This window comes from Setaria viridis, chromosome 5 (assembly GCF_005286985.2).
Source record: "Setaria viridis chromosome 5, Setaria_viridis_v4.0, whole genome shotgun sequence".
In the NCBI taxonomy this organism is placed as follows: domain Eukaryota; kingdom Viridiplantae; phylum Streptophyta; class Magnoliopsida; order Poales; family Poaceae; genus Setaria; species Setaria viridis.
Window position 1 is genome coordinate 44317390 of NC_048267.2, and position 25610 is coordinate 44342999.

Sequence of the window (25610 nt, forward strand, 5' to 3'; positions counted from 1 at the left end):
TATACGTTCATATGCTCTTCTTGGCACGTTTGGCTGTCAAAGCTAGCTAATGACTTGTTGCTTTGTTACCATTACTGTTCCTGGGAATTTGCATGCCATGTCTCGTCACGCAGCAGCCTTTACCTTATTCTACTCCACGAGCTAGCTAACGAAACAACTGTTCAGGAGCAAACGCTCTACTGGGCATCACCCGCCGTAGCCTTTCCCTGCTGCCGGCCATCCTCTCTTGCTATCCGACGCAGCAGGTGATGAGTGACATGCATGTGCTGGTGAATTGAAATGTCAAGTAAATACTTTTATTTGTCAAGTAGCTTGTCCACACATGGGCAATTTGGCATGGCATACATGCCCACGTGGCATGGCGTTGATTAAAATTCATATAACATTGAATATTCGGACGTTAATGAGGAGAACTAAATATGAGCTAATTATAAAACTAATTAGACTAATTCACGAGACGTATCTATTAAGTCTAATTGATTCATCATTAGCACATGTTTACCGTAGCACTATATTGTCAAATCATGGACTAATTAGGTTTAATAGATTCATCTCATAAATTAGTCTCCATCTGTGCAATTTATTTTATAATTAGTCTATATTTAATGCTCCTAATTAGTATCCAAACATTCGATGTGATAGGAATTTTAGAAGATCGGGGGTGTTTGGATACACCCTACTAAAGTTTAGCACGTGCCACATCGGATGTTTGGATGCTAATTAGGAGTATTAAATATAGGCTAATTACAAAACTAATTGCACAGATGGAGTCTAATTCGCGAGACGAATCTATTAAGCCAGTCCATGATTTGACAATGTGGTGCTACAATAACCATTTGTTAATGATGGATTAATTAGGCTTAATAGATTCGTCTCGCGAATTAGTACAGAGTTCTGCAATTAATTTTATAATTAGCTCATATTTAGTCCTCCTAATTAATATCCGAACATTCGATGTGACAATGCTAAAATTTAGTACATCGTATCAAACACTGCTGAGGGACCAAATACCCACTAAGCAAAATCAGAGTTGCAATAGGCCGCGGCGGAAAGGGCGAAAGGCAACGGCACACATTCTTTTTCTAGCATGAGTTTCTTTTATTAAAAACTGTTTTCCGCTCTGTCCGTCCGACCACGAGCGGCCAAACGAGACGAGATGGAGATGGGACTTGGCTGACTTGACCAATCCAGCCAGTTGGGGTGGCAGCGCAGCGCAGACTGCGACGCCATCCATCATCTCATCTGCCACCGCTCTTTCCTGTCAGTTCAGGGCCAAGCTTTCTTCTTTTCCATGCTTGCAGCAGCAACACCAGCGGCGTACACAACCCCTCCCATGCATGATGGCAGCGGGGAAACCCAAGCACGCAGCCAGACCAGACGAGCCTTGCTTGCACGGGTCAATGCCATGGATGCAACGTGACGGATCTCCATTCCTGCGCCTGCGTGCGTCGTCGCTCACATGCCCGCTGCGTTTTTCTTGTTTTCGGAATGCGGTGGTCACTCTCTCGCCCCACACTGTATAACGGTCAAACCCAAAAACATGCTGCTTGTCAATGCAATGCAGCAGCCTTCAAATTGGCTACCAGCCTACCACTCCTAGCAGTGCTCGTTTACAGAAAAAGGATCGATCAACAGAAAAGATGACTCTGTTTTTTCAAAAAAAAAAAAAAACAAGAAGACTCGCCTGGTACGACTACAGCTACAGCATCAGTCCGTCACAGTAGCAGCAGTTTAGAATTTTAGATATTTGTATGTAACAGAACCCCGCCATGGGTAGTTTTGTACATGTACATCTCTGCTGGGAGCTGACATGCCTCCTGCTGACTCTCTACTGTATCTGTCTGCAGTGGCAGCATCAGCACAGTACTGCGGCACAACTTGCATCCATCTGGTCTGGCCCTGGATAGACCTCACTCACTCACACTCACATCTTTTCCCCCCCGCTGAGTTCATTGATTCTTTTATTTCAAAAAAAAAAGTTCATTGATTCTTCCATCCATCCCACGAGACTGCAAATTTGAAACCTTGCCTTTCTTTTAGAGTTCAAGTTTCGCTGGACGTAGGAAAAACAAAAATAAACAAGGACCCAAATTTGCCTCGTAGCGTATCTCCTTCGACCGAAGCTTTGACCAGGGCTGGCTCTCGGATGCCTAGACCTTTTATTTACCGTCCTACCCCTCGACAGCACCCTGTACAAAATCTAGGTCTTGGTGGGGTAAAGGTAAACACAAAGATTAACTCTCCCTCTCCCTCTCTCTCTCAACTGCAGATTAGTACTGCCGCGAGGAAGATACGACTCTTGACCATAGGTCAACCTGTGAAAACTAGGAAAGAATAGTAGGAGTAGCTATACAAGTTAGGGGAAAAGACTTGGAACTTGGACCTCACGTAGGTGCATCGGCAGTGGAGATAAATAATCCTCATTAGGGGAATAAAACTATGCTAAAGAAGGCGCAAATACCTTTGCTTTGCTAGAGGGACCACATCATGAACACAAAGGTGGCAGCGAGTAGGACACACCGCATTATTCATAAGCCAGCCAGCCCATGGGCATGGAACTTCAGCCTAGGTTAGGTGCTTTAAGAATGTGTTACTTTTCTGGTGTAGTTGTAAACAAATTTGTCTACTGCTTACAATGAATAAGTTACTAGTTCGTTTTAGTTCCATGAAAGCTAATTTGCTAGTCCCTGTATTCTAAACGCGGAACCTGTACTTTTATCTTTGAAAAGCCGAGAAGTACATGTACTATATGTCGGGGCGAATCTTGAAAATAGTATCGTATTGCTTTTCACCTCTACCACCCTTCCCGACAATTCCCTTGTCAACTAGGGGAGCTATTTTATACTTCATGCATCAAAATCTGTGATAAAAAATCACAAAAAATCACATGGCTAAATGTTTGAAACTCTAAACAGTAGGCAAACCTTAGGGACTATGAAAAGAAGCCTGCGTGTGCCCATAGCCTGATGCATTTGAGAATGTATGTACACTTTTGGAAGTGCAGGAAGCAATACTCGGCCTCATGATGGTGCTGTGGCTGCGATTTGTGAACATGATCATGTCAGCTGAGATGAGGCAGCATAGCAGCAGCTGCAGCAGCAGCAAGCCAGCAAACACAACAACACAGGGAGAAAAAGAAAGCTGTGGCTGCCTACCCTCCCTCTCTCTCCTTTTCTTCCCCCCCAGGCATCCATCCCTTTCCTAACTTTTGTACTTTTCCCCCCCTACAAAAGGTGAAGGGAGGAGCCCTGCACTTAAGTAGTCCTTCTCACCCAGTGCCTCCTCTCCCTCTACGAAGAGTCCCTGTTACTAGTATTTTAAGGGAGGAGTGGTGCAGGCAGCTTGGTAGCTCATCTTGCCCATTTGTTGGTGCACAACAGATGGAAAAGCTGCACTGACTGAGAGCTGAGCTTCCTTCCACCCCCTAAAAAGAAGAAACCAATCCTCAAGGAGGCAAAGGCTACTGCTTGGCTGCTGCTGGAGGAGCAAAAGGAAGGAAAGGCAGCAGCTAGTAGCTAGCAGCAACCACCAAAGAGGGGGAATCCTCCTCCCTCTGCTTCATTGGCTTCTGGCTCTTCTTCCCTTTCCCTCACTCCCTTTGCTCCAGAATCCATATATGGAGTAGCTGCTTCTCTTTTCCCTCTCTCTGATCTGAATCTTTTGGCACGTCCATCTGCTTGTTGATTTCATGCTCCTCCCATCCCACCTACTCTCCCCAACCACACGCACCTTCTCTCCCTGTATGTTACTTACTGGCATTGGTAAATAAAGCGAGTGAACAGTGGCGGTGAGGTGCCCCCGCTCTGGGCAATTATTGCCACCTTTGGAGTTTGGAGTCCTCCAATAGGAGTCTCCTCCTGTGCTGTCTGCAGCAACCACTGTCCCTCCTCCTCCCCTTCCATCTCCGACCTCCCTGCTCTCGCTCGCTCCCTGTGCCTGATCCCTTCCCCCGCCTTCCTTCCTCCGCTGCCTCCTCCTGCTCCTAGTGGCTGCTGTTCTTGGATTCTTAATTGCATGCTGTCGCTGCTGCTGTGATCTCTCTCTTTCTGCTCATCATCCATTCCTTTTCTGCCCCTCCTGTCCTCCTCCACAAGCTTTTCCTCGCAATCAACTTTTCTTTTCGGTCTCTCACTCTCCCTCTAGTCTGTACTCGCCGCCTCTCGCTCTTCGCTGAGGCTGAGCAGCCGTTGGTTGGTTGTCTCCGACGACCTTCTTGCTTCGGTGCACACAGACGACGCTGCCACAAAGCCGTTTCGCTTCAAGCAGCCATCGCGAGCTATCCTGCTTCTCCGTGAGTCCCGACACAAGGAAGAGAAGATCCCGAGGTACGCAGCGTACGGGAGGCGTCGTTCTCGTCTTGCCATGGACTGGGACGCCAAGATGCTCCCCGCGTGGGACCTCGGCACGGTGGTCGGCCCCAGCAGCGGGGGCGGGGGCGGGGTCGTCGCGGCCGCGGGCGGCGGCGGAGGCGGAGGCGGAGGCGGGGCGCTGGACCTGAAGCTGGGCGGGCCGACGAGCTGGAGGGCGGCGAGCACGACCACCGCGGCGGCTGCCCCGTTGCCGTTCCCACCTGCGCCACCGCCGCGGGCGTCGTCGTCGTCGTCCGCGCCGGCGAAGCGGGCGCGCCCGGGGCAGGCGCAGCAGGCGGTGCCGGCGTGCTCCGTGGAGGGGTGCGCGGCGGACCTGTCCAAGGGCCGCGACTACCACCGCCGGCACAAGGTCTGCGAGGCGCACTCCAAGACGCCCGTCGTCACCGTCGCCGGCCAGCAGCAGCGCTTCTGCCAGCAGTGCAGCAGGTTCGTATTCCTACACCATAACACGACGCCCGCCGCGCGCGCGCATGCATCCATCCTGCTTATTCTTGGATCCCCCTCTCCCCTCCTCAAAACTCATGATTCTCTTTTGGTTTCTTGCTCGAATAATTCAATCCGGAGCTCTCTAGATACCTCAGCTCTGTCTGTCCATGGCTGTCGCACGCGTGTTTTTCCTTGGACGCGTCCCTGCTTGATGCTCCTACCCCGGGGGCGGTGAATTTTTTTTCCCTAGTAATTACCATCACGTCCAAGTACAATAACACCACTGTCTGTCTGCAGTCTACTGCTCTGCATTAAGCATGGTGGTTAGTTTAGCAGCGCTAGAGCTGCAAGAACTCGCTGTCAGCTGCACCTGCAACTCCTTTAATTGCCATCGCGATGTTTGGCGCCTTGCAATTGACTGAACGACGTGCGACAGCCAAAACTTCCGGCATCCGTCGGTCTCGCACGCACGGTCAAAAGCAAAAGTAAGTAATCAACCTGCTAAAACACTGCGAGCAACGCCGACCAAAGAAAGATCCAATTTCTTTGCAAAAGTCGAAACAGAACTCTGCCAGAAACTCGATTTGGACAGCCAAACCTGCAGTAGAATTGAGCGTGACGGCCGGGCCTTTTTACAGAAGTAAAATATAAACGTGGGCCGGGAATGAGATTAACCCCTGAGCACTCACCACTCAGCTCCTGGTCCTGGATTTGTCATGGTCTGAACACGTCCTGTGACACCACCGCCAAGCCAGCCGGCTGCCGCTGCATGCGCGCCCGTGCTCGCAGGGTGTGTCCCTACGACAACGCAGCCATGGGCCGGGAGGCAGGTGCAATGGAACTGGACTTTGAGCTCAGGTCCATGCCTTGCCTCCCCATCCTTGTCAGGGCTCACTCGGACAACAATTTTTCCCTTCTGTTCTCTGATGTGTGCGCGTGCGTCCCTTTCGTCGTCGTCGTTGTCCCGCGTGGCTCGCCCATGCTTTCCACATTCTGTGGGCTTGTTTTCAAAGGCCTCAATCAGTTGCATCCGGTGTTCTAGAAGAGAAGGATCTGAAATTTCCCCAGGTAGGAGTAGCTCGGTTTGTCTTCTCCACATTCAGATTCATCATCAAGTTCCAAATATCCTAGGGCGTGCCGTGTGCCGTGAAGGTTACATGGCTTCAGTTTCGGGTCTTCTTGTGGTCAACTGCAGTGTGTTCCATGTGGTGGTAGCTGGTTTACTGTAGTTGATGCCATGAGTTGACCAGATCGGAGGGAAGAAGCCAACTTGCCATTTTTGAACTTGATGATAGTATTTGATAACGTTCTTGAAGTGTGGCGAATCCAGCTTCAGCTGCCGAGTCCTTACGGTCGGTGGAATTGTTTCTTCTTTGCAGGTTTCATTCGCTCGGGGAGTTCGATGATACGAAGAGGAGCTGCAGGAAGCGCCTTGATGGACACAACCGGCGCCGCCGCAAGCCGCAGCCGGACCCTCTCAACCCTGGAGGCTTGTTTGCTAACCACCATGGTAGATCCATTCCTCCTTACACGGCAATTAGTTTTTATCTTTATGCAAAGCAAACACATGTCAACTGGCATTGAACATACATGCATGAGCAATCGAGCACAAAGTTTAACGGGAGGAATATTACCTTGTTTAGAGCTGACAACACTGAGTAAGTTGAGCGATGGAAGGAAGAGCAGAGATTTCAGACATTTATTTGTTCTTTAAGGGTGTGTTTGGATTAGGATCATTATGTGGCACAACGGGAAGCACAGCTTATAATTATATTAGTTTGTGATCTGAGGCACGGCTTACTGAACCTATTACAGGATCAGTATCTTTCATTTGAAGGATCATGTGCTCCTCGCCTGTCAGTACCATGCAACAAATCATTTCACACGTTACAAGTGCTACCAGCCATTCATTTTCTTTCCCGAGAGGAGGGGAAAAGGAACATGGTTACCCTAAGTCCTTCTCTACATGATGAACGTAGGCTGTGGTGGAAAGCTACCGCAGTTTAATTAGTCTACATGGATGTCCATTTCCGAGAAATACCTGTCTTAGTGATCAATCCAGAAGATACATGTCTGACCTTGAAATTTCTCTGAAGCTCTGTGGGCCTTACCAGCTAGTAATGTAATCTGATCGAAATATGCTGGCCTCTGCAGTTCTGAACACCCAAAGTCTTAAAAACCATGGATAATATCTGAAAGATGGGTTTTACTGCATTATACCATGGTTCTATCGCAAATCGAATACCCCCATGAACAAACTTATGCTTGGTACATGTACTGTTGATGCATTGGCTCGCTGCTGATCTGGCCTAATATCATCTTTCACTTGCAACACCAGAAATCTAACAGCGGTTCACTTTGCCATGTCCAGGAGTGACAAGATTCGCGGCGTACCCACAGCTCTTCGCTTCATCCTTGGCAGATCCCAAATGGCCGGTCGTCAAGACGGAGGCCGACGTGTTCCAAGACCAGTACTACCCGGCCGTCCACCTCAATGGCGCCGGCTCCCTCTTCCACGGCAAGGACCGGAAGCACTTCCCATTCCTGACCAACCACCACCACGGCGGCGAATCGGCAGGGGCCTTCGGCAGCCAGCCATTCACCATCACCACCGCTTCCTCAGAGAGCTGCAGCAAGCAAAGCAACGGCAACTGTGCTCTCTCTCTTCTGTCAGACAACCCGACACCGGCACAGACGGCCATGATCCCCACCGCGCAGCCCCTCGGCGCCACGCTGCAGTACGGCGGCGCGGCACGGGTCCCCGACGGCGGCGACGTCTCGCTCGCCGGGATGTCGTACGTGAGGTTGGGAGACAGCAAGCAGGCATCCATCCTGACCACATCTACCAGCCACACCACAGTTGCTTCTCCTGGCCCTGCTACGCAGCTGCAGTACTACTACCATGTGAGCGGTGGCGATCAGGGCAACAGCCCGGATGGTGCCGCCATTCAGGCCATTCCCTACTCATCGTGGTAGACGATCTCTGATCCATCAGGTGCTAGGCAGTCGCTCTTGTTGTTCACCAAATATATCGGTTGTAATACTAAGTAGTCTTGATGATACTGAAAACTTCGACAAGCAATGTCCATTCTTTCAGCTTTAATTATCCTAATAGTTCTAATTTATGGAAATCTACCAAATTACGATTCAGAATCTCGCAAATGAGTGCTTTTCATAGCCTTCACGGTTGTGTTTGTTAAATTCTGGAGGTAATTCTATTTATTTCGTTTGGCCATCCACTTGCTTGGTACTAAAACTAGTTGAGTCGCAAAGACTGGTGAAAGACAAACTGTACTGAAAGTCAAGAAATCGCCCGAAATTCAGATGTCCCTGATTACTCTAATCACGTGGATCTGCTTGTTTTTCGCATGCGGCACATGTATAGGTCATGCTGAATAATAGTGATTATATTAAGTGTTCTTGAATGTTGATGGACCACTTCTGTAGCCTGAGTTCTAGGGACAAACAAGTTGGAGATTCAGACAACTATGCTACACTGTGCATATTTTTACTCTCTGTTCCTTGTGTCTGAAAACAATTTAGTAGTACTGAAGAATATGTTACACTGCAATAGATGATGTGGAGCATAGCTAGGCCAAAGCGATAGATCAATTCCACACGTGGTAACAGATTATGCTTAATATTGGGTCCAGGCCTTAAGAAGCTCTTGATAGCCCAACAAAGTACCGTACATATCGGAACAAGGGCTCAGAAGATGAAACTGCTACACTGAGTCCTCCTTCCATCCAGTTTCTTGTAAAACTAGTTCACAACAGGAAAAGAAGAAAAGATGAGGCCATGGACTGCAGGAGCTACTGCCCTACTTGTACCTAGATCCATGGCAATCCAGAAGACATTGCTGTAAATAATAACCTCTTCTGGACTTTGTAGTTTCTACTCATCTTCACCTCCTACATATTATGTTCATTCTTGAAGCGCTCCCGGACGGCCAGAATGAAAGCCGACGCCCTCTCGTCGATGTCGTCGACGTAGGAGGCGCTTGCTGCTGCACCTACAGGAGAGGGCTTGAGCTGGTGTGTAACACTTACAGCAGAGTTGCCCTGGGGCTTGACGTACTTGGAGTAGACCATTGCCACCTTGCCCTTGGCACCTCTAGCACTAGTCTTCGTCATTGCCTCCATTTGTTGGCTGTTGGCTTGCTTGGTTGGTTGGTTGCGGTGGTTGCTTGGCAATGCAGGAGCGAGGCCCTGTATATATATGCAGGTTGGTGTGTGATCCATTGGATGCGAGTGACAAACTTTGCCCATGTATGCCAGCGGATAACATCTTGCATGCAGAAAGAATCAATGAATCATTTTCCATACATTTTCCAAGATGCTGGATATATGCGCATCTTAATCATCCGTGTATTCGTGTTTCGCACGGGAGAACTTGATGAACATTGACTGACAAGCGAGTCCCGAGATGAGAAGGGTCCAGTGACGAGCGAGCGAGAGTAGTCAGGAAAGCTCAGTAATCCTTTTGTAACTGCAGTCTGCAGGTGCTCACCAGTCACCATGGCAGGCCATGTTGTGTCCTCTTGATAAGATCCGGGTCAAGGTCTTTGGCCCCGTTCCTTTTTTCCAGATCAGAAAAGATCTTTTGATTTGAATATACCTTTGGACAATACGTTGCAACAGATTATTGAAGCAATTTTAATTATCATATCCTAGATCAAAAGATTCCTCTCTATCCTTTGTGATACATCCATGAAACATCACTTTGGTCACTAATAGTTTTGATTCCGAGTATATGTTCTAATCCTCACAAGTGACTTTTGTCGGTTTGCCGATTGCCATGCATGGACTGACTTCCAGCCTTCCGGGGCAGACTGGCAGTGCACAAGTACTTGGGAACCAAGAACAAACAACTAAACTTACACAGTAATTCATGCAGTTCTTTTCAGCAACAATGACGAGAGAAACTTGTCAAGTAACTGAAGCTCTTCACAAAAGCAACTTTGAGGTTCTGACTGGCCTGCGGTAATTTCCATAGGCAGGCAACAAGCTAGCAAGTCTCACTGCATGCCTATTAGTGCACCACCAAGTGGCACGAGCGCATCAAACAGGCGATGCAAAGAAGCTGAAATATCTTTCTTGAAACTTGGAATTATTAGGAGGACAAAAGTACAGGTTGCGAGAGACGTCCACTACTGCCTCTTACCTAGTTGATCGCCGGACGCCGGGACAAAATCTGAAGCTTTTTGGCCGGCAAAAGATGGGGGCGCTTTACAGCGTGGTGCGTCGACCACTCGTCCACTCCAATCCGGTCTAGCAGCAGCAGTTGATCCTCATACGCATCTGGCTCCGGTACCATTGGCGACGGCCTGACTGAGCAGAGCAGTGGTAGGAATCCATGGGAGAGGTGCAGCCCTGGCAGATAGATAGATCCATCATCATTCACGGAGAGGATAGAAAGCGTCGCCGCCGCTGCAGCGAGCGAACTTACTAGTGGCTGTTTGATCCTTAGCTAAAGTTTAGCGTATTTAGATTCTTAAGCTGAAGTTTAATCCTTATCATATTGAATCTTCGATGCTAATTAGAAGATTAAATATGAGCTAATTATAAAACTAATTACATAGATGGAGGCTAATTCGCGAGACGAATCTATTAAGCACATATTAAATATATACATATATTATGTACATTATGCAGTAGACCAATAATAGTAAACGAAAGTGGCTAATTATTGAATAAAAAGCCCTTTTAACTCAGTGGTAGAGTAATGCCATGGTAAGGCATAAGTTATCGGTTCAAATCCGATAAAGGGCTTTTCACTTAGTGGTAGAGTAATGCTTCGGTAAGATGGAAGTCATCGGTTTGAATCCGAGAAAGTACTTTTCTACAAAATCCATTCATTTTTTTAAATGTCTCCATTTTTCATGAATTTTATGACTTTGTTTAGTGCAAGATGCCGATATTTTTGGTCTTAACACTAAACAAAGCACAGAGTTTAAATTGCAAAAAAAAATGAAATTGGACTGTTTTTCCTGTTAGAGCAATCAAATCCATACCTGTAATGAACTAATCTATACTCCTAATGTATTCTTATTCTATACCCTTTAAACGAATTTCCTTAAAAAGTAGGGGATGATCCATGAATTAACCTAACCCTCAACTAAAAAAATCCTATAAAAGCATAACAGAAAAGTAGTAAAGACCTTTTCCTTTGATCTAGTTATACTCTTCGAGTATATTGACAATTCCAAAAAAACTGCTCATACTATCATTATAGTATAATGACGAGTGGTTGTATATGGCGCTATCGTCTATTGATGCCCCTATCGTCTAGTGGTTCAGAACATCTCTCTTTCAAGGAGGCAGCGGGGATTCGACTTCCCCTGGGGGTAGGGAGTATTATAAAAAGAGGTTAATCATAGATTATCAAAAAGCCTAGAAAAAATCTTCCTGGATCGATGCCCGAGCGGTTAATGGGGACAGACTGTAAATTCGTTGACGATATATCTACGTTGTTCAAATCCAGCTCGGCCTAAAAATTTAGGGCTTCGTGAATATGAACTAAATCCATTATTCTGTATGGAAGAAAAAAATGTCTGATCCGTAGAAATAAAGGATAAAGAAAAATGGGGAAATTTTTTCTTAATCCATATCTCTCTGATTCTTTATCTTATAAAGAAAAGAGTTTTTCTTATGGAAAGGCAGATTATCGTTTATTTTTAGGGATAAAAAATCACAACATACTAGAAATATATTCGTCTCGTGAATTAGCCTCCATCAATTGATCTTGTAATTAGTTTATATTTAATATTTTTAATTATTATCATATTGTAATTAGTTTATATTTAATATTTCTAATTAGTATCTATATGATATATAAGGGACTAAAGTACGTGGAACCGGAGCCTTATCTGCACCAATGGATCGGCGGAGGATGTGGCGGCATATTCTGTCCGTTTACGCCTGGTATAGGATCTCAAGACGCGACCGCCTACCCCTACCCGAGTTCCAATTCCTCGGGGAGCCCTGCTCGGCCGGCTAACCGCTACGATCTTGGCCTCCAACACCGACTCAGCTCCGCGTCATCTAATCTGATCCCGCTGCAGGCTGCCACACCTGCTTCTGCTGCTGCGTGCTGGCGGCGCATGCCCTTTACCGTCCCCGTTCACACAGCTTTCTTTCTTGTTTTTTACCGCACCGCCATGGCAACTAGCCGCACGCGGACACACACGGGCCGTGCATCCGGCTGGCGGGGTCCACGCACCGTGCCCACCGCGCATGGCTGCCGTGTGCGGCTGCGGTTCAGGATTCCCAGGGCCCAGGCAAGTGGAGTTTTCGTGAGGCGCGGGTGTACGGCGGGTCCACGCGTCCCCTGGGGGGTGTCCACGTCGCGCGCTCGCGCTGCCCGGTCCACGAAAATTTTAGCCATGTTTACCGACGACCGACTCTGCTTTCCGTGACAAAAGGTCACAGAGAGCGTGGAGCCCAGCCACAGTACAAAGCTGCGAACGAACTACCTTGTGGGCTGTTGCTTTGGCAATTTGGTTTGTTATACGACTTTGTCAGTATTAAAATTTACCATGTTCGGTTTCTTGGAGACGTTCGTATACTTGAATGCGTATCTGCAGACACATCAAGAGCGAGTGTTCGTACATATGTATATGTGAGAGTTCATTTTGTACAGAATTTTGAAATAAATGGACAGTAGTTCGAGAGACGGAAGGCCACAAATGGCACTTCTATTGGAATAAGCGATCCAATGAGTATTTGTTTATCTTCAAACCTTCCATGTTACAAATATAAACTCATGTGAAAAAAAATGATTTGGGATAAATGACTAAAATATCCTCATACAGATAGCGCGATATCATCTTGCTGAAAAAGTAAAGCAATAATTATTATATCAAAAAAGCACGCCAATGCAACCAACCGACAAAATTGTTTGTACTAAGTGTGACATATTTTATTTCGGGTGACCAACCAACAGAGTTGTTTATACTAAGTTTGGCATATTTTATTTTGAGAGCTATACACCATGATATTTTGTTATTGTTATACTTGTCCATTTTAAATATACGACAAACTAATTAGCATGTTCTAAACTTAATACGTTAAAAAAGGAGATACTTTAGAGATCTACCTTAGAAGCAGTAAACTTGTGTTACTATTGTGTTTGGACGTTTGGGCATCAATGTAAGCATAAATTTGAGTTTTTTTTTTGACATAATAATAAGATTTAGCAATGCACATGTTGAAATGGATATAGTCATGGTCCTTTCCAACTATCAAACTAAATATTTTCCTTACACGGTCGGTTTTCAATTCCTCAAAACACTGGACTTTTGTGGCAGCGATGACACCGAAGTTATATTTGGTCATTACCTAGTAGGACCAGAGGAGGTCCGGCTAAAATCAGGCAAAACAAAACAAAGTACATTGGGCATCCACTCAGGGAGTAGCCGGAGCAAATGGTGTGGTAAAAAACCGACCTTACTCGCAGCTGCGCTTGGGAGCCCAAGACAGTGGTACACACAGGAGCGACGCCCCGAGGTGTACAACCACCACCAAGCCTGGCGGTGGGCCCTGCTCCTCCCCTCCGGTCATCCCCTGCCCGCTCCCCACACCTCGCCCGCCGCGCTTCTCCCCTCCTCCATTTCCATCACCGACGTGTCGAGACGCAAGGGCGAGTCGAGGCTAGGGTTCTTCCCACCGCAGGGACGGAGGCGGCGACTCATGGCGCGGCGCGGGCGCGTGGAGCTGCGGCGGATCGAGGACAAGGCGAGCCGGCAGGTGCGCTTCTCCAAGCGCCGCTCGGGCCTGTTCAAAAAGGCCTTCGAGCTCGCGCTCCTCTGCGACGCCGAGGTCGCGCTCCTCGTCTTCTCCCCCGCCGGCAAGCTCTATGAGTACTCCTCCACCAGGTTCGCATCCCCCGCCCCCCATTCCCGCCTCCCTGCTCCTAGAATTCCCCTCGGTCGTCGATCGAACTATACGAAAGCAGGGGAAATAGCCCCCGCCCAATCTAGCGGTAGAGCAGGGTGATCTCCGATTCGCTCCGATCCCATTTTGAAATCTCGCCGTTGCTCCGGGGCCTCTCGCGCGCGTTGCAATCCGCAGCCGCCCTGCTCGTGCACGCCATGTGCTCGAGACAATCCCCATGGCCAGGAGGCCTACCTTGTGCCACCTTGCATGACCCTGTTCGAGATCTCTGTCCTGGCTGCCGCCGCTCGCTCGCCACCTGCTCCTTGAGCTTGTTCTGGACCTTGGCCTGCCCGGAGCGTCCTGTTGGCTGCTCCTCTGGCTCTATAACGGCGTCGAGTATGGCTGTTTCTTAAAGCCTTTCCGCACGTGATTCACAAGCAAGGATGCAGGGGAGGACGTCTCGCTCGTGCACGACTGTCCCAAACACAGGCACTGACAAACAAAGCACACACCCTACGTCTTGCACCCCGGTTTCGGTGTCTCTCGGAATTTCCCTGTTCTTGCGTGCAGGAAAAGTTGCCTTATATCGACAAACTTGTTTTGCTACTCGTCTTCTTTTACTCTTAGATTATTTTACGATGTAGCATCCACGCCATGCCATCAACTCAATCGTTGGATAGAGTAATCACATAAGAGGTACTCCGAATCTCTAATCAGTCACGCTCTTGTAAACGTTAATTGCAACTTCAAATATTGCTAGGGATGTATTTGCCAATTGCCATTTACCTTTACTGAAATAGGAGAGGTTATTAAGATTAGAATTGCACACCTCCTACATTTCAATCACGCGGGACTTCTTGAGTCAATGGAGCTCGAGTGTCCTATATTTCAATCACGCGGGGTTTCTTCAGTCAATAGAGTGTGTCAGGTGCATCGATTTTAAAGCTCACGAGCGAGTTAGGGCTTCGGTAAGGGGTCTTTGAATTTTCAAAGCTTAAAAGGGAAGCATGGAAGGCTAGTCGGCGGACAGTGGTTGCAAGCGTGAGGGTAGTCGGTGAGGCGACGGGGATGAGTTTGTCCATGGGTAAGCAGGAAGGGAAGGATCGCCAAATGTGTAGGATGTTGGATTGGCCAGACGATTAGGGGAGAGAGTAAGGGTGGACGTGTCGGGAGAGGCACTGCCAAAGATGGATGGAGGTCGGCACGATGAGGGCGAGCATGAAAGGAGGCGGGCCAACTCAAGAAAGCAAGCATCGCGAGTGGAGTTGGTGGTTGAAGAATTGGATTGTTAGATCACGATCCGATGTCCATGAACATCTACTAAATCCAACCACACGAAGAATAGCACCCCTTTAGGATTATGACCTTACAATTACAAAAGCCATCATGAGAGACATCTTTAGATTTTTTTAAAAAAATAACTATGTTAACAGAAAATCCCAAAAATAGGCACTAAATTTTGAAAATCGCGATATCAGCTGTCGGCCTCTTGTAGTCTTGTTGACACCTTTGTTGTGCTTGCATGGGCTAGCCTTTGTTGCCGTCATCAACCCATGGTTTTACAAGGCCCGCCTTAAGCCCAAAAGCATGTCGACTATGGGCACGTCAAGGAAATAGTTATCTATTTTTAAAATCGAAGAACAATAATAATATAGTACCGTTAGATGACCATATATATGAAATGGACCAACACAATTCAAATGACATGTTCTCAAAGAGTATGAATTTAAAGTCATATTTTATTTCTTTCGGAAGGTTAAACAATAGCATATTATCTAAAATTTCCTACTTAGCTATGCATGTCAAGCACTCTTAACTATTTTTAAAACAGAATAACATTAATCATATAACACTAGCTAATGATCATTTACCCAAAATAGAATGCACACATTTTGAATAACATTCTTGCAAAGTTTGATGAATTTCAAGGCACGTTATTTATTGTTTCGTGTTGTTCTGATTTTTCCTACACATAGAGCTAATAGGATCCCGAATTGGTTTAGTGCCAATGGTTGATAAGGAGACCGGCTAGACCTATTTATAGGCTCCCATATCGGATACCAGCATATTGGCCGTTGAATGGTGGGTGCCAAAACAACAACATACAATTACAATCGCAATTTCCAAAATTCATTGATTAGTTTTGCGCAATGTTGCAAATAGCCCGTTAATACCCCGCTATAGCGCGGCTATAGCTTTTTGAGACAGATGCCGCGACGATATTGCAAATATTACTGCTAATGCCGCTAACCTAAATTCAATAGCATAGCACCGCTAACACTGCAATGATTGAGCTATGAACTTGTATACTTGTGATTTATGAACTACGAGTTGTGATTTATGAACTACGAGTTATAATTTATGACTTATCATGTGAGTTGTGACTTATTTGAGTTGTGACTTATTTGCTTATGTTTGCACTTATGCCTCCATATTCACAACTTATTTGCTTATGTTTGCACTTATGCCTCCATATTCTTATGAAACATAAGCTGAAATTCATGAAGGTCTAAATCTTGCTAGTTTTTTCATACCGCTAAAGGTTATAGCTTCCGCTATAGCTGCGCTATAATGTCTATAGCTTTTTCAGGAGCACTCCGCTAAATTCTATAGCCCGCAATTTGCAACATTGTTTTTGCACTTTTCCATTAAGATGGTATTAATGCTTTTTGGAAACCAGATAGCGTAGCAGTTTTTCCTAAAATGGTACTAGGGATGCAAGGAAGGTCAAGATTGACATGAGTAACAAAAAGAGACTTGAAAGGATGTAGAAACCAAATATTTATCCTTAAATAAGAGTGCATGAAAAAACCTATCCATGTGCTTGAAACCCTGACCTTGATTAGGTTTCAACTCTAGCCTACCGAACTTCTTCACCAAAAGGCTTTGTTGTTGTCGTCGTTATAGTAGTAGTATTTTCTCAAATCTGATATGGTTGGGAGCATCTTTTTAAGATCCATAATAATATGATTTTACCGGAGTACATTCCTATTAAAAAACATTTCATAGCACGCAATATCACACTGAGGCTTCATTTGGATGTCGATATTGGAGGGCATGGAATTGAATTGGGTTTAATACCAAATCAGCCATGGTATTGAAATTAGATGCAATTTCAATTCTATTCTTTGAATGTCATTGTATTGGCGTTTGGAATCTTAGGAAAGAATTCAATTCAATTTTCTATTTGGATGTACAAAAGCAGAATTGGTATTTGTTCGGATTCTTCCACCATGGCCGACGACCACTACTCCGACAACCTCTTGCCGCCGTCACCGCACAAAGGGTTGTCCGACCCATGAAGAGGAGAGTGGCGGCGCCCCTCCTGGATCCACAGCACTGGAGGAGGCCAGGCGAAGGTGACAGCCTTCGCCTCCTCCCGCTCCGGCACGTCGGCAGCCCGCCGGTGGAGGGAGGGGAGGTAGGGACGGCCCGCCAGGATGGCGGTACGGGACTGGGAGGAGCCGCGCGGCCTTCGCCTCCTCCCGCTCCGGTGCGGCGGCAGAGGGAGGGGAGACGGGGCGGCCCGCCGGTGGAGGGAGGGGAGGCAGGGGCGGCTCGCCAGGAGGGCGGCGCGTTGCCGCTAGATGACGGGTGGAGGGAGGGAGCTGTGGTGCGAGGGAGACAAAGGGGCGGGGGAAAGACTGATTTCAGCGAATACCGAGCGGTTTGGGTCGGTATCGAGGGTGAAGAGGTGAGGGTGGGATGAATACCGGGTGGTATTGAGTTTGATTTCCAATTCTGAATTTGAGGACATCCAAACAGTTGGCATTTGGAGCTACCAATTCCAATTCCCATTCCGAGCTCCAATACTAACATCCAAACAGGGCCTAAGAATTTTTGTCCATAAATGCAAAACTACAATTAAAATCTATCAAAACAACAAATTTTTTTTAATATAAGTCATGTATGTCCTCTAAATTTTTTAATATAAGTTATGTACGTCCTCTAGATATTTTAATGTAAGTCACATGTATCCTCCATGTTTAATAAACTTACTCTAAAGAAGAATTTTTCTTATATCATCCTGAACTTCAAAAATGTATATTTGACTTTGTAAGAAGTTAGGTCTCACAAATACACTATAAGTTATACCAAGCCTCATACTGCGCCTCTAATTTTATGCAGTACAAACTATAGCTTTTGAGCATCGATCATGGAGGATTTAATTTAAGGCCCAGCGTATTGGATAAAAGGATTCTAACCTAGTAAGAATATAAGTATTCTTTCGAATACCTTAAAAATTATAAGAGAAGTGTTTGAACAAATTTACTTATAAACTAAAACTTATTCTTACACGTTTGAGAAAAATAAAATAAATCATATCATCTGATTAATCTATGCCACATAACGCCGATTGAAAACAAATTATGATACATTTTTTTCAAATCATATCTTACTAGAGGAACACCAATTTCGTTATACAAGTTGTGAAGCATTTAGTGTAGATTACCACCAGAATGGGTGAAAAGGGGATTCTTTACTCTTTTAATGCTTCACTTGGTTATCGAAAAGTGACGTGCAGCTAAGATAAAATAGGTCATTACACGATGTCATGTATTTGTTTAGTACTTTAATTTTATAGCTATATTCAAGTTTACCAAAGGCTATGAAATCACACTATGCTACAACATACAAAATGTAAAAAAAAATCTATGACTATGGCATTTAATATTTTTCCAAGTTGAATAAAATATATTACTATGAGTCCTATGTGTGTTTATGATAGGACTTTAGTATAATATAGAATATTTTTCATATGTTTTTTCCATCCACGAAATTGTTTTGATACTCTGCTGTAGTTAAGCCATCCACCATGTAGAATTAAATTGTGACTCGGTTAGCACTTCGTTTTTTAACTAAAAAACTATTTAGGTACTCAAATTAACTAATGTAATTTATACATTTTGTAAAACTTTTCTAACATACATTAATTTTACATTCTATTGAAACATTACATACACATAAATGACTATAAATTGTACCAATTGAAGTTATGCTAAGCGTAGATTCACTTAACCTAACTTTAACAAAGAAATAAGCCCTAAAAGTTTAAGTTATTTACTACTGCACCATTTAACCCATTCTCCATAAAGAATTTAAATTATTTTCTACTGCAACACTTTAGCCATATAAACACCACCTTTATTGGAGGTACAATGCACATATAGCATAACCTATTAAATAAATCTAATATGTATACATATACAAAATTGCAACATGCACATGACAAATCTACATTTTAAATGAAAAATTATCCATATATATACACCTTGGCAGCTTGGCCAGTGATAGAAATACCATTATGTTGTTTTTAAAGATTTTATGTGATAAACATATTATTGCTAGTTTCTTATAAAATATTGTATGAACATTACTAAACAACAGAGCTTGAATACTATTTTTTCTTGGTACTCAATCACCACAGACCATATAACTTGTCTATTCTCCCACCGCATTCCCTTATAAGTAACCATTTTTTTGCTTGTTCGGCATTCGTGGTACTCAATGTTGGCATGATTGGACAAAATATCCAACGAGCGATGCATGTGTGCCCGTAATCGAATGGACAAACGTATAAGTCAAAGTAACATTGATGCTAACTCATGAACTCTATAAAATCCGCTTTTAGTGTTTTCATGACCTAAGTTGGACCCATTTCACAAACCTACGATATAGCACTAAAAAGTTTGAAGAGGATGGATATCGAGTGCAAGTAGAAAACATATATATAGCATTATAAGGTAAAAATGAAACTTCCACTAGATTATGTGAGAATAGTGTGAGTCCAATGACTCACATAGCTAAGCATAAAATAAAATTATCTTTTTCTGCATCACCATGTTATGCTGAAATTTGACAATAAAAGATAAATATAAGATTTTGTTAGCAACCATATTAAGTGGACACAAAAAGACATTTTTGAATAAAAGATAAATATAAGATTTTGTTAGCAACCATATTAAGTGGACACAAAAAGACATTCAAAAATGTTTTGTACCTATGCCTGGCACAACACGCATAGAATTTTAACAACAAAACAATGGATATGCATCATTCAATGAAAATTGAAGCAAAACATCACATCGCAACAACGAAGTTAGTGATCAGTTTTGTGTGAAACTGGAAAAAAGTAGTTCACACCACCACTATGAGTAAGTTCAATTTGAGATTATAATCTTTGTTTCTTGTTTGCATTTGAATTTTATGAGTTTATTTCATCAAGTCTTTTGTCCTTGCTAACAAGCGTGATTGTTTTCACGTCTATGGTTCTTTCTTCTCTATTTTGGTTCTCTTATTCTAGTTAAGACAAATATATGAAGCTAGTTTGTAAATTCACGAGAACCTAAGGTTGGATGTTTGAATGATAGGGAAAGACAAAATTTCCAATTGTGGAAAATTTAGAATTATACTATCTGAATTTATGCATTGCACCATGAATATGTTCTTTAAAAGTTTTATGGATCTTCCTATTGCTTATGTAGCATATGATTAGTCTTGTTTATGTAGAACGAGCCTATGTTGTTCACGGTTAGTTAAAATTTTAGAAGTTAAATATAATCTGGTCACATTGTTATTTATACTATTGACCTTAGGTCCCTAAACCAAGTATTGCAACTTCCTAATTTGTTGGTGCACTCCATAGATTTAGCAATCCAAATCCAAACTTTTACTTTAAGAGGCTTCCTTCTAGAGAAAATTTCATGAAATCTTTTTTCATATTTCACTTTGATACCTCTTGACGACTCCAATGGTTGCTTAGATTCTTGGTGTAGTTCATTTTTTTGACAAATCTTTGAAAAACTTGTTGCAATATGAATGGGACTCTCGTTTTCTATTTTAGGCCAATTCCTTGGTTAAGTCTTTGATGAAAGAAAAATCTCCTTTATCCTTTGTCGTACATGTGTCAGTATGGAGTTTTTGTCTTTGCCTTACTCTCTTGTTATGGATCTCTTGATTTTATACTCGGTATGGATGCTACGATAGCATTCCATCATCTTATTGGTCTTTGTCTGATTACATCTCATCTGAGATGGCGACACACCATTTTAGGTTCTTTGGCCATAGAAAAGCACGGATTGTTAGATCAATTATGACATTCAAAAAGATTCAAATCCTCCAAGCCATAATTTGTAGCCACATGCTACAAGGTTCTCAAGTCCGCCTGCCAGCGCAGGGATGGGCATTTTCTAGGATGCTCAAGGTTCCCACCAAGTTTTTCTATATAGGCTTCTTCCTTCAACTCTAAAAATTGGATGGGCATTTTCTAGGATTCTCAAGGTTCCCACCATTGAGTTTTTCAATATAGGCTTCTTCCATCAACTCTAAAAACTTGATAAAAACTTGTTGCCTTGATTTCGAATCCATTTGAAAAAACAATTCAACTGTCACAAGATATATTTCAATAATACCTATCACATCTATTGCCAAAACTCAAGGCCTCTAAAACCAATTTCTAGGTGGTATAGTGCAAAATTCAAATTGTTGTTCTCGGGTTATGATAATTGAATCAAGGGTCTCTTTAGAAGAAAGAGGAGGGAATCCAAGGTTCAACGTGCACAAATTTTATTTTAGAAATCTGAATATAATGTACTAGTTTGATCGAATATAGGGTTCCACAATATTCAATACTCTTTGACACATACTCTCTCTCTCTCTAAGCTTATCTACATAGAGCGTAAACATTTACATGGTGCCTAGTAGTTCCTATGTCATACGTCAAACTAAAACCAAGGGTACCACATTGGTTTAGGATCTAATCCCACCTCTTTTTCAGAGAGGTGGATGCAAATAGAGCTGATGCCCTGCTGCCATGTTTTTCATTTTCAGCATAGAAGGTACATATGAACGATATCAGCGATTTGCGGGAACAGGAAGAAATGTGAATGCAGGAGACCGAAATAACAACGATGTAAAGATCTCAATATGGCTTTTTATATGCATAACTTACAATCCAGTTTTATATTTGGAAGCAAGACATGATAGTATTATGAAATCCATCAGTCACTATTGCTACACTTGCCATCAGCCCATCACTGTGTTCTTTTTTAGTGAAGTACCTGTACAGTTTATGTATGAGAGCAGAAAAGAGCTATAATATGACTGTTCTGATAAATGTAGCTGACTAAAATTTTTGGCCCAGAGCCAGGATGCTGCTGCTTCAGACTTGCAAACCAGGCTTAAGGAGATCGCAACATGGTAACTCTAAATTTCCACTATTTCTACCGACTTTGTTTGTTTGTCCATCAATGGCAAAAATTGAGATGTAACAAACCTGCAGGTCTGAACAAAACAATGCTAACGAGTCAGATGCCAACGAACTAGAGAAACTGGAGAAACTGCTGACAAATGCTTTGAGGGATACCACAACCAAAAAGGTACACTTAAGTGGCTTTGTTTTCTGTCACTATTGCACTTGATTTAGAAAAGGGTCACTCCATTAGTTCAGTATGTTCGAAAATGACATGACGCAGCTGTTATTTTGGCTTTGTGCTTTTCATTTCATTCTGGACACTAACTGTGCATCTACTGATGGTTTGTCTACACTTTATTTGATATCCTGCTGACCAGATATTGCTATTATCCTGCGGTGCATTGTTTGCTAATGTTTCCTCCTTCCCAATTTTCAATCGGACATGAGAATAATCATCTAATAAACAGAAATACTGCACCTAGAGACATTAAGTGTTGGTCCTTAAACTTTGGCCGGTGATATGCTGGCAAAAGAGAATATATGGAGCCATGTTTGTTTAACTTTAGCTCGCCTTCAGTTGACAGTTTTTTAGAATGTAGCCTATGTATCAGCTCCTTGTATATGTGCAAGTTTCATCTTTATGGAAATGTGAGTACGTTCTTGACCTCCTTAAAGAAAAGGAGAAGAAAAAAAAAGGGCATGCTAGTTCTGCTCAATTATGCAGTGAGAAAACCTGATCTCAATGCAGAACTGGTGGAATTTTCATGAAAAGCCCCATCAGAGAGCTCAGCTCTTTGGTTATCTAGGAACCAAAATGCCAACACTATATTCTAATTGAGCTTCTTTTTTGTATGATTGCGATGACAAGTGGATTAGGCTGCCTTTACTATTCCAGAACATTGGTAAGCTAGACACGGTATAGGTGTATAAGAAATGGCACTCACAAGATATTGGCCTGAAGCTTTGAAACTACATCACTGGAACATTGATCAGTATAAAGCTTTTTAGTGACCTCAAGAAAGGATACTACTGCTTACTTTGGATCATTCTGCCTAATTACTAGATGCAGTTTAGGTCCTCCAGGCATTCTGATCTAGACTTTGCCTTTTCTGATGTAATGCAGATGTTGACGAAACAAAATAATGGTGGTGCTGGTGGAAGTACAAGCAGCCAGAACAGCAGTGGACCCAGGAGAGAGGATTAAGGAGTGGCTCCCAGCAAATCAGCACAGAGCAAAGGCGCCCTGACTTCTGTGCAACTGGCAAATGAAATGGGGTGTGCGTCTGTTGCTACCAGCATCTCCTACTATCGCTGGGTAGCTGAGATATGTTGAGGTCGCTCGCTGCTGGCAAGGTGTGCCGGGAAGGGAATTTCAATAACAGGATTCGCAAATGGTTGCGGCCTTGCCAAACCTGACCTTATGTTGTACCATGCGATTCCTAGAATTGTGCTTGCCGAGTGATTTTTTTACTGGTTGTGGGCTTATGTAACCTTGTGATGTTTGCTTGGATCTGTCAAATATGCAGTGACCCTCAAGGAACCGTGGTTTCATGCTCCTTGTCTCCTGTGATAGCAGGTGGTTAGCAACGTTTGGTTAGCAGGCCTGGCTGTGAGTTGGGCTACTTTGATGTTGCCGTCGAATCCAACATCTAGACCAGGTTCTTTTTTCCCCCCTCATAATCTTCTTCCAGCACAAATTTTGTCAACATGTTACCACTAGCGGCAGTCGTTGTCTCTTTGGATTACTACTTTACCTTGACAAGAGCGGGGAGCATGAACATGTTGCGCTTTTTGAGTATGCACGTTGGTTCCCTAACAGCTGGGGAAGGGGGGGGGGGGGGGGGGGGGGGGGGGGGGGGGGGGGGGGGTGGAAATCTGCACCTATTCCGTACATGAACTGCAACAGCATGATGCCATGCGGAAGATAGCGAAAGCATAACCCTGGTCCTGGCACACCAGGTGACTTCTTTTTCTCGAACATGGCTCCAGGTGAGTTCATCTTTTGAGTCTTGACCAACACATTAAACAAGCTGAGATGTGTTTGGGTGAGAAAGGTTGGGGAAGAACCTCATGTATACCTGACGCTGCACCTCACCATAGAGCTGCAGGAAGAACGAACGAATGGCGATGCCCGGCGACGACGCTTTGCTTGCCCACCCTTGCCTGGTTGACTCCCTGATCCATCATGGCCGTGCGATGCCGACGTGGAACGCTGCATCGTGCGAGAGCAGAGCGAGACGGAGACGCCGCACCATATATAGGTACACCGCGCACTCTGGCAGTGCGACGCGGTGACAAGCGTGCGCCCGTGTCTCGTTCGGCGGGCGACAAATCACCACCACCGCCTGGGAGTGGGAGCTCTCTCCTCAGCCGGCGCAGCAGGTCGATCAGTTGATGCTTGGCCACCCTGCCTGAAGAAGAATGCCGCCCATCACGACCGTAATAGTAAGACTCCGCAACGCCATGCCGGACGCGCGGCGCAAATCAAAGGGAAGGAACGACGAGCAAGCAAACCGTCCGCCCGCCGGCGACGACGTACCTCGGTACCTGCGCCTGCTGCGGCGGTGGCAAAGCCCCTCGCCGTCCCATTTGTCCCCCGGCGGCTGGCACCAAGTGCCCCCCCTCTGTTTATGTACAGCAGGCCGCTCGCGCGACGCGGTGATGCGGTGCGCCGTGCGATGGGTCCCGTGTCCCGCCGCGCTCCCCTGCGTCGGCACGCGAAAAGGCCAGGGGTACGGCGCTCGCCGCGGTGTCCGCGCGCCATTGCGTGGCCGCGGCCGCTTTTCTGGCGCACAAGTGCCCGCGGCGACGGGTGGCGTGGGACCGCGCCCGCCCCGCGCGCCCGCCGCGACACGTTGGCCTTGGACCCGGTCCAAGCGGTGGGTTTTACGGGGATGCGCGCGCAGCTGGTCTCCCTCGGCAGGTGGTGTCGTCACGTCGACGGACGGCCAGATAGAGGAGAGGAAGGCGGCGGCCGCGTTAACCCTTGGCGATCACGGGGAGTGGAGCCGAGCACATGGAGCAGGGCTTCGATCGGTCGCCGCCGGCATGTGGTGCGACAGTGCGGCATGCTCCCGCTACCAATATCATCATCATTTTTTGATACCTCGAAAGCGGTTTGAAGCTTCAGTTTCTGTTTTCGTTTTCTTCCATGCTCTCTCAGTTCTCACGACGGGCCTGCCTGTTCGGTCGTGGGTCCAATCTTATCTTTCTGGGCTTAGTCCGGCCCACTTTAACTTCTCTCGAAGCGATGGTTGTCCAGTACAGGCCCGCCTGGTACTGTCATCCCGACCCGGCCCAAAAAATAAATACCCGACGTGGGGTCGTAGGGACTAGGGGGGACACCACCGAGGGCGAAATGGAGAAAAGTGGAACTAGGCAACAGGAAAAGCGACCGGGACCAAAAAAAGGAACCAAATGCAGCGCAAAAAAGCGCGAAAACGGAAAGGTCGAGCCGTCCTCTTATCTTCCACGTCACCTCGCGCTTGCGTCCCGACACGTCATCCTCCTACCTCTTCACTTATCATCATTTCCTAGGCGGCTAGGCCTCACGCCCTCACCTTTAACCCTCGACCCAAACTGAATATTCTCACCATCAAAAAAATAAAAACTGAATCTTCTATACGCTAAAAATAACGCGCGAAACACGGTGGCATGGGCCGGCCTGTCAGATAAGCGATAACACCAATCAAACGATGCGGCGCGGCCATGACTCGGCGCCGGATAGGGATGGGCCGCGTCCCA

General features: G+C 45.2%; 2 protein-coding genes, 1 long non-coding RNA gene and 1 other non-coding gene across 4 annotated transcripts; 3 read left to right on the forward strand and 1 right to left on the reverse strand.

Annotated features, from left to right (window-relative positions):
- The first annotated feature begins 3254 nt into the window (after positions 1-3254).
- On the forward strand, positions 3255-7899 carry LOC117857747 (squamosa promoter-binding-like protein 2). The gene is made up of 3 exons (XM_034740583.2): positions 3255-4796; positions 6176-6306; positions 7168-7899. The coding sequence occupies exons 1-3, from the start codon at positions 4363-4365 to the stop codon at positions 7770-7772; spliced, it is 1170 nt and encodes a 389-aa protein (XP_034596474.1). The 5' UTR covers positions 3255-4362; the 3' UTR covers positions 7773-7899.
- A 2596-nt stretch (positions 7900-10495) lies between these two features.
- Positions 10496-10567, forward strand: TRNAT-GGU (transfer RNA threonine (anticodon GGU)). Its single transcript has one exon. It is a non-coding gene; the product is annotated as a tRNA-Thr (tRNA).
- A 2919-nt stretch (positions 10568-13486) lies between these two features.
- On the forward strand, positions 13487-23417 carry LOC117856112 (MADS-box transcription factor 51). The gene is made up of 5 exons (XM_034738548.2): positions 13487-13671; positions 21503-21584; positions 21816-21871; positions 21954-22050; positions 22990-23417. The coding sequence occupies exons 1-5, from the start codon at positions 13487-13489 to the stop codon at positions 23068-23070; spliced, it is 501 nt and encodes a 166-aa protein (XP_034594439.1). The 3' UTR covers positions 23071-23417.
- LOC117856113 (uncharacterized) lies at positions 21575-24961 on the reverse strand. The gene is made up of 2 exons (XR_004640613.2): positions 24406-24961; positions 21575-24277 (listed from the first exon to the last, which is right to left on the reverse strand). It is a non-coding gene; the product is annotated as an uncharacterized lncRNA (long non-coding RNA).
- Between the last annotated feature and the right edge of the window lie 649 nt (positions 24962-25610).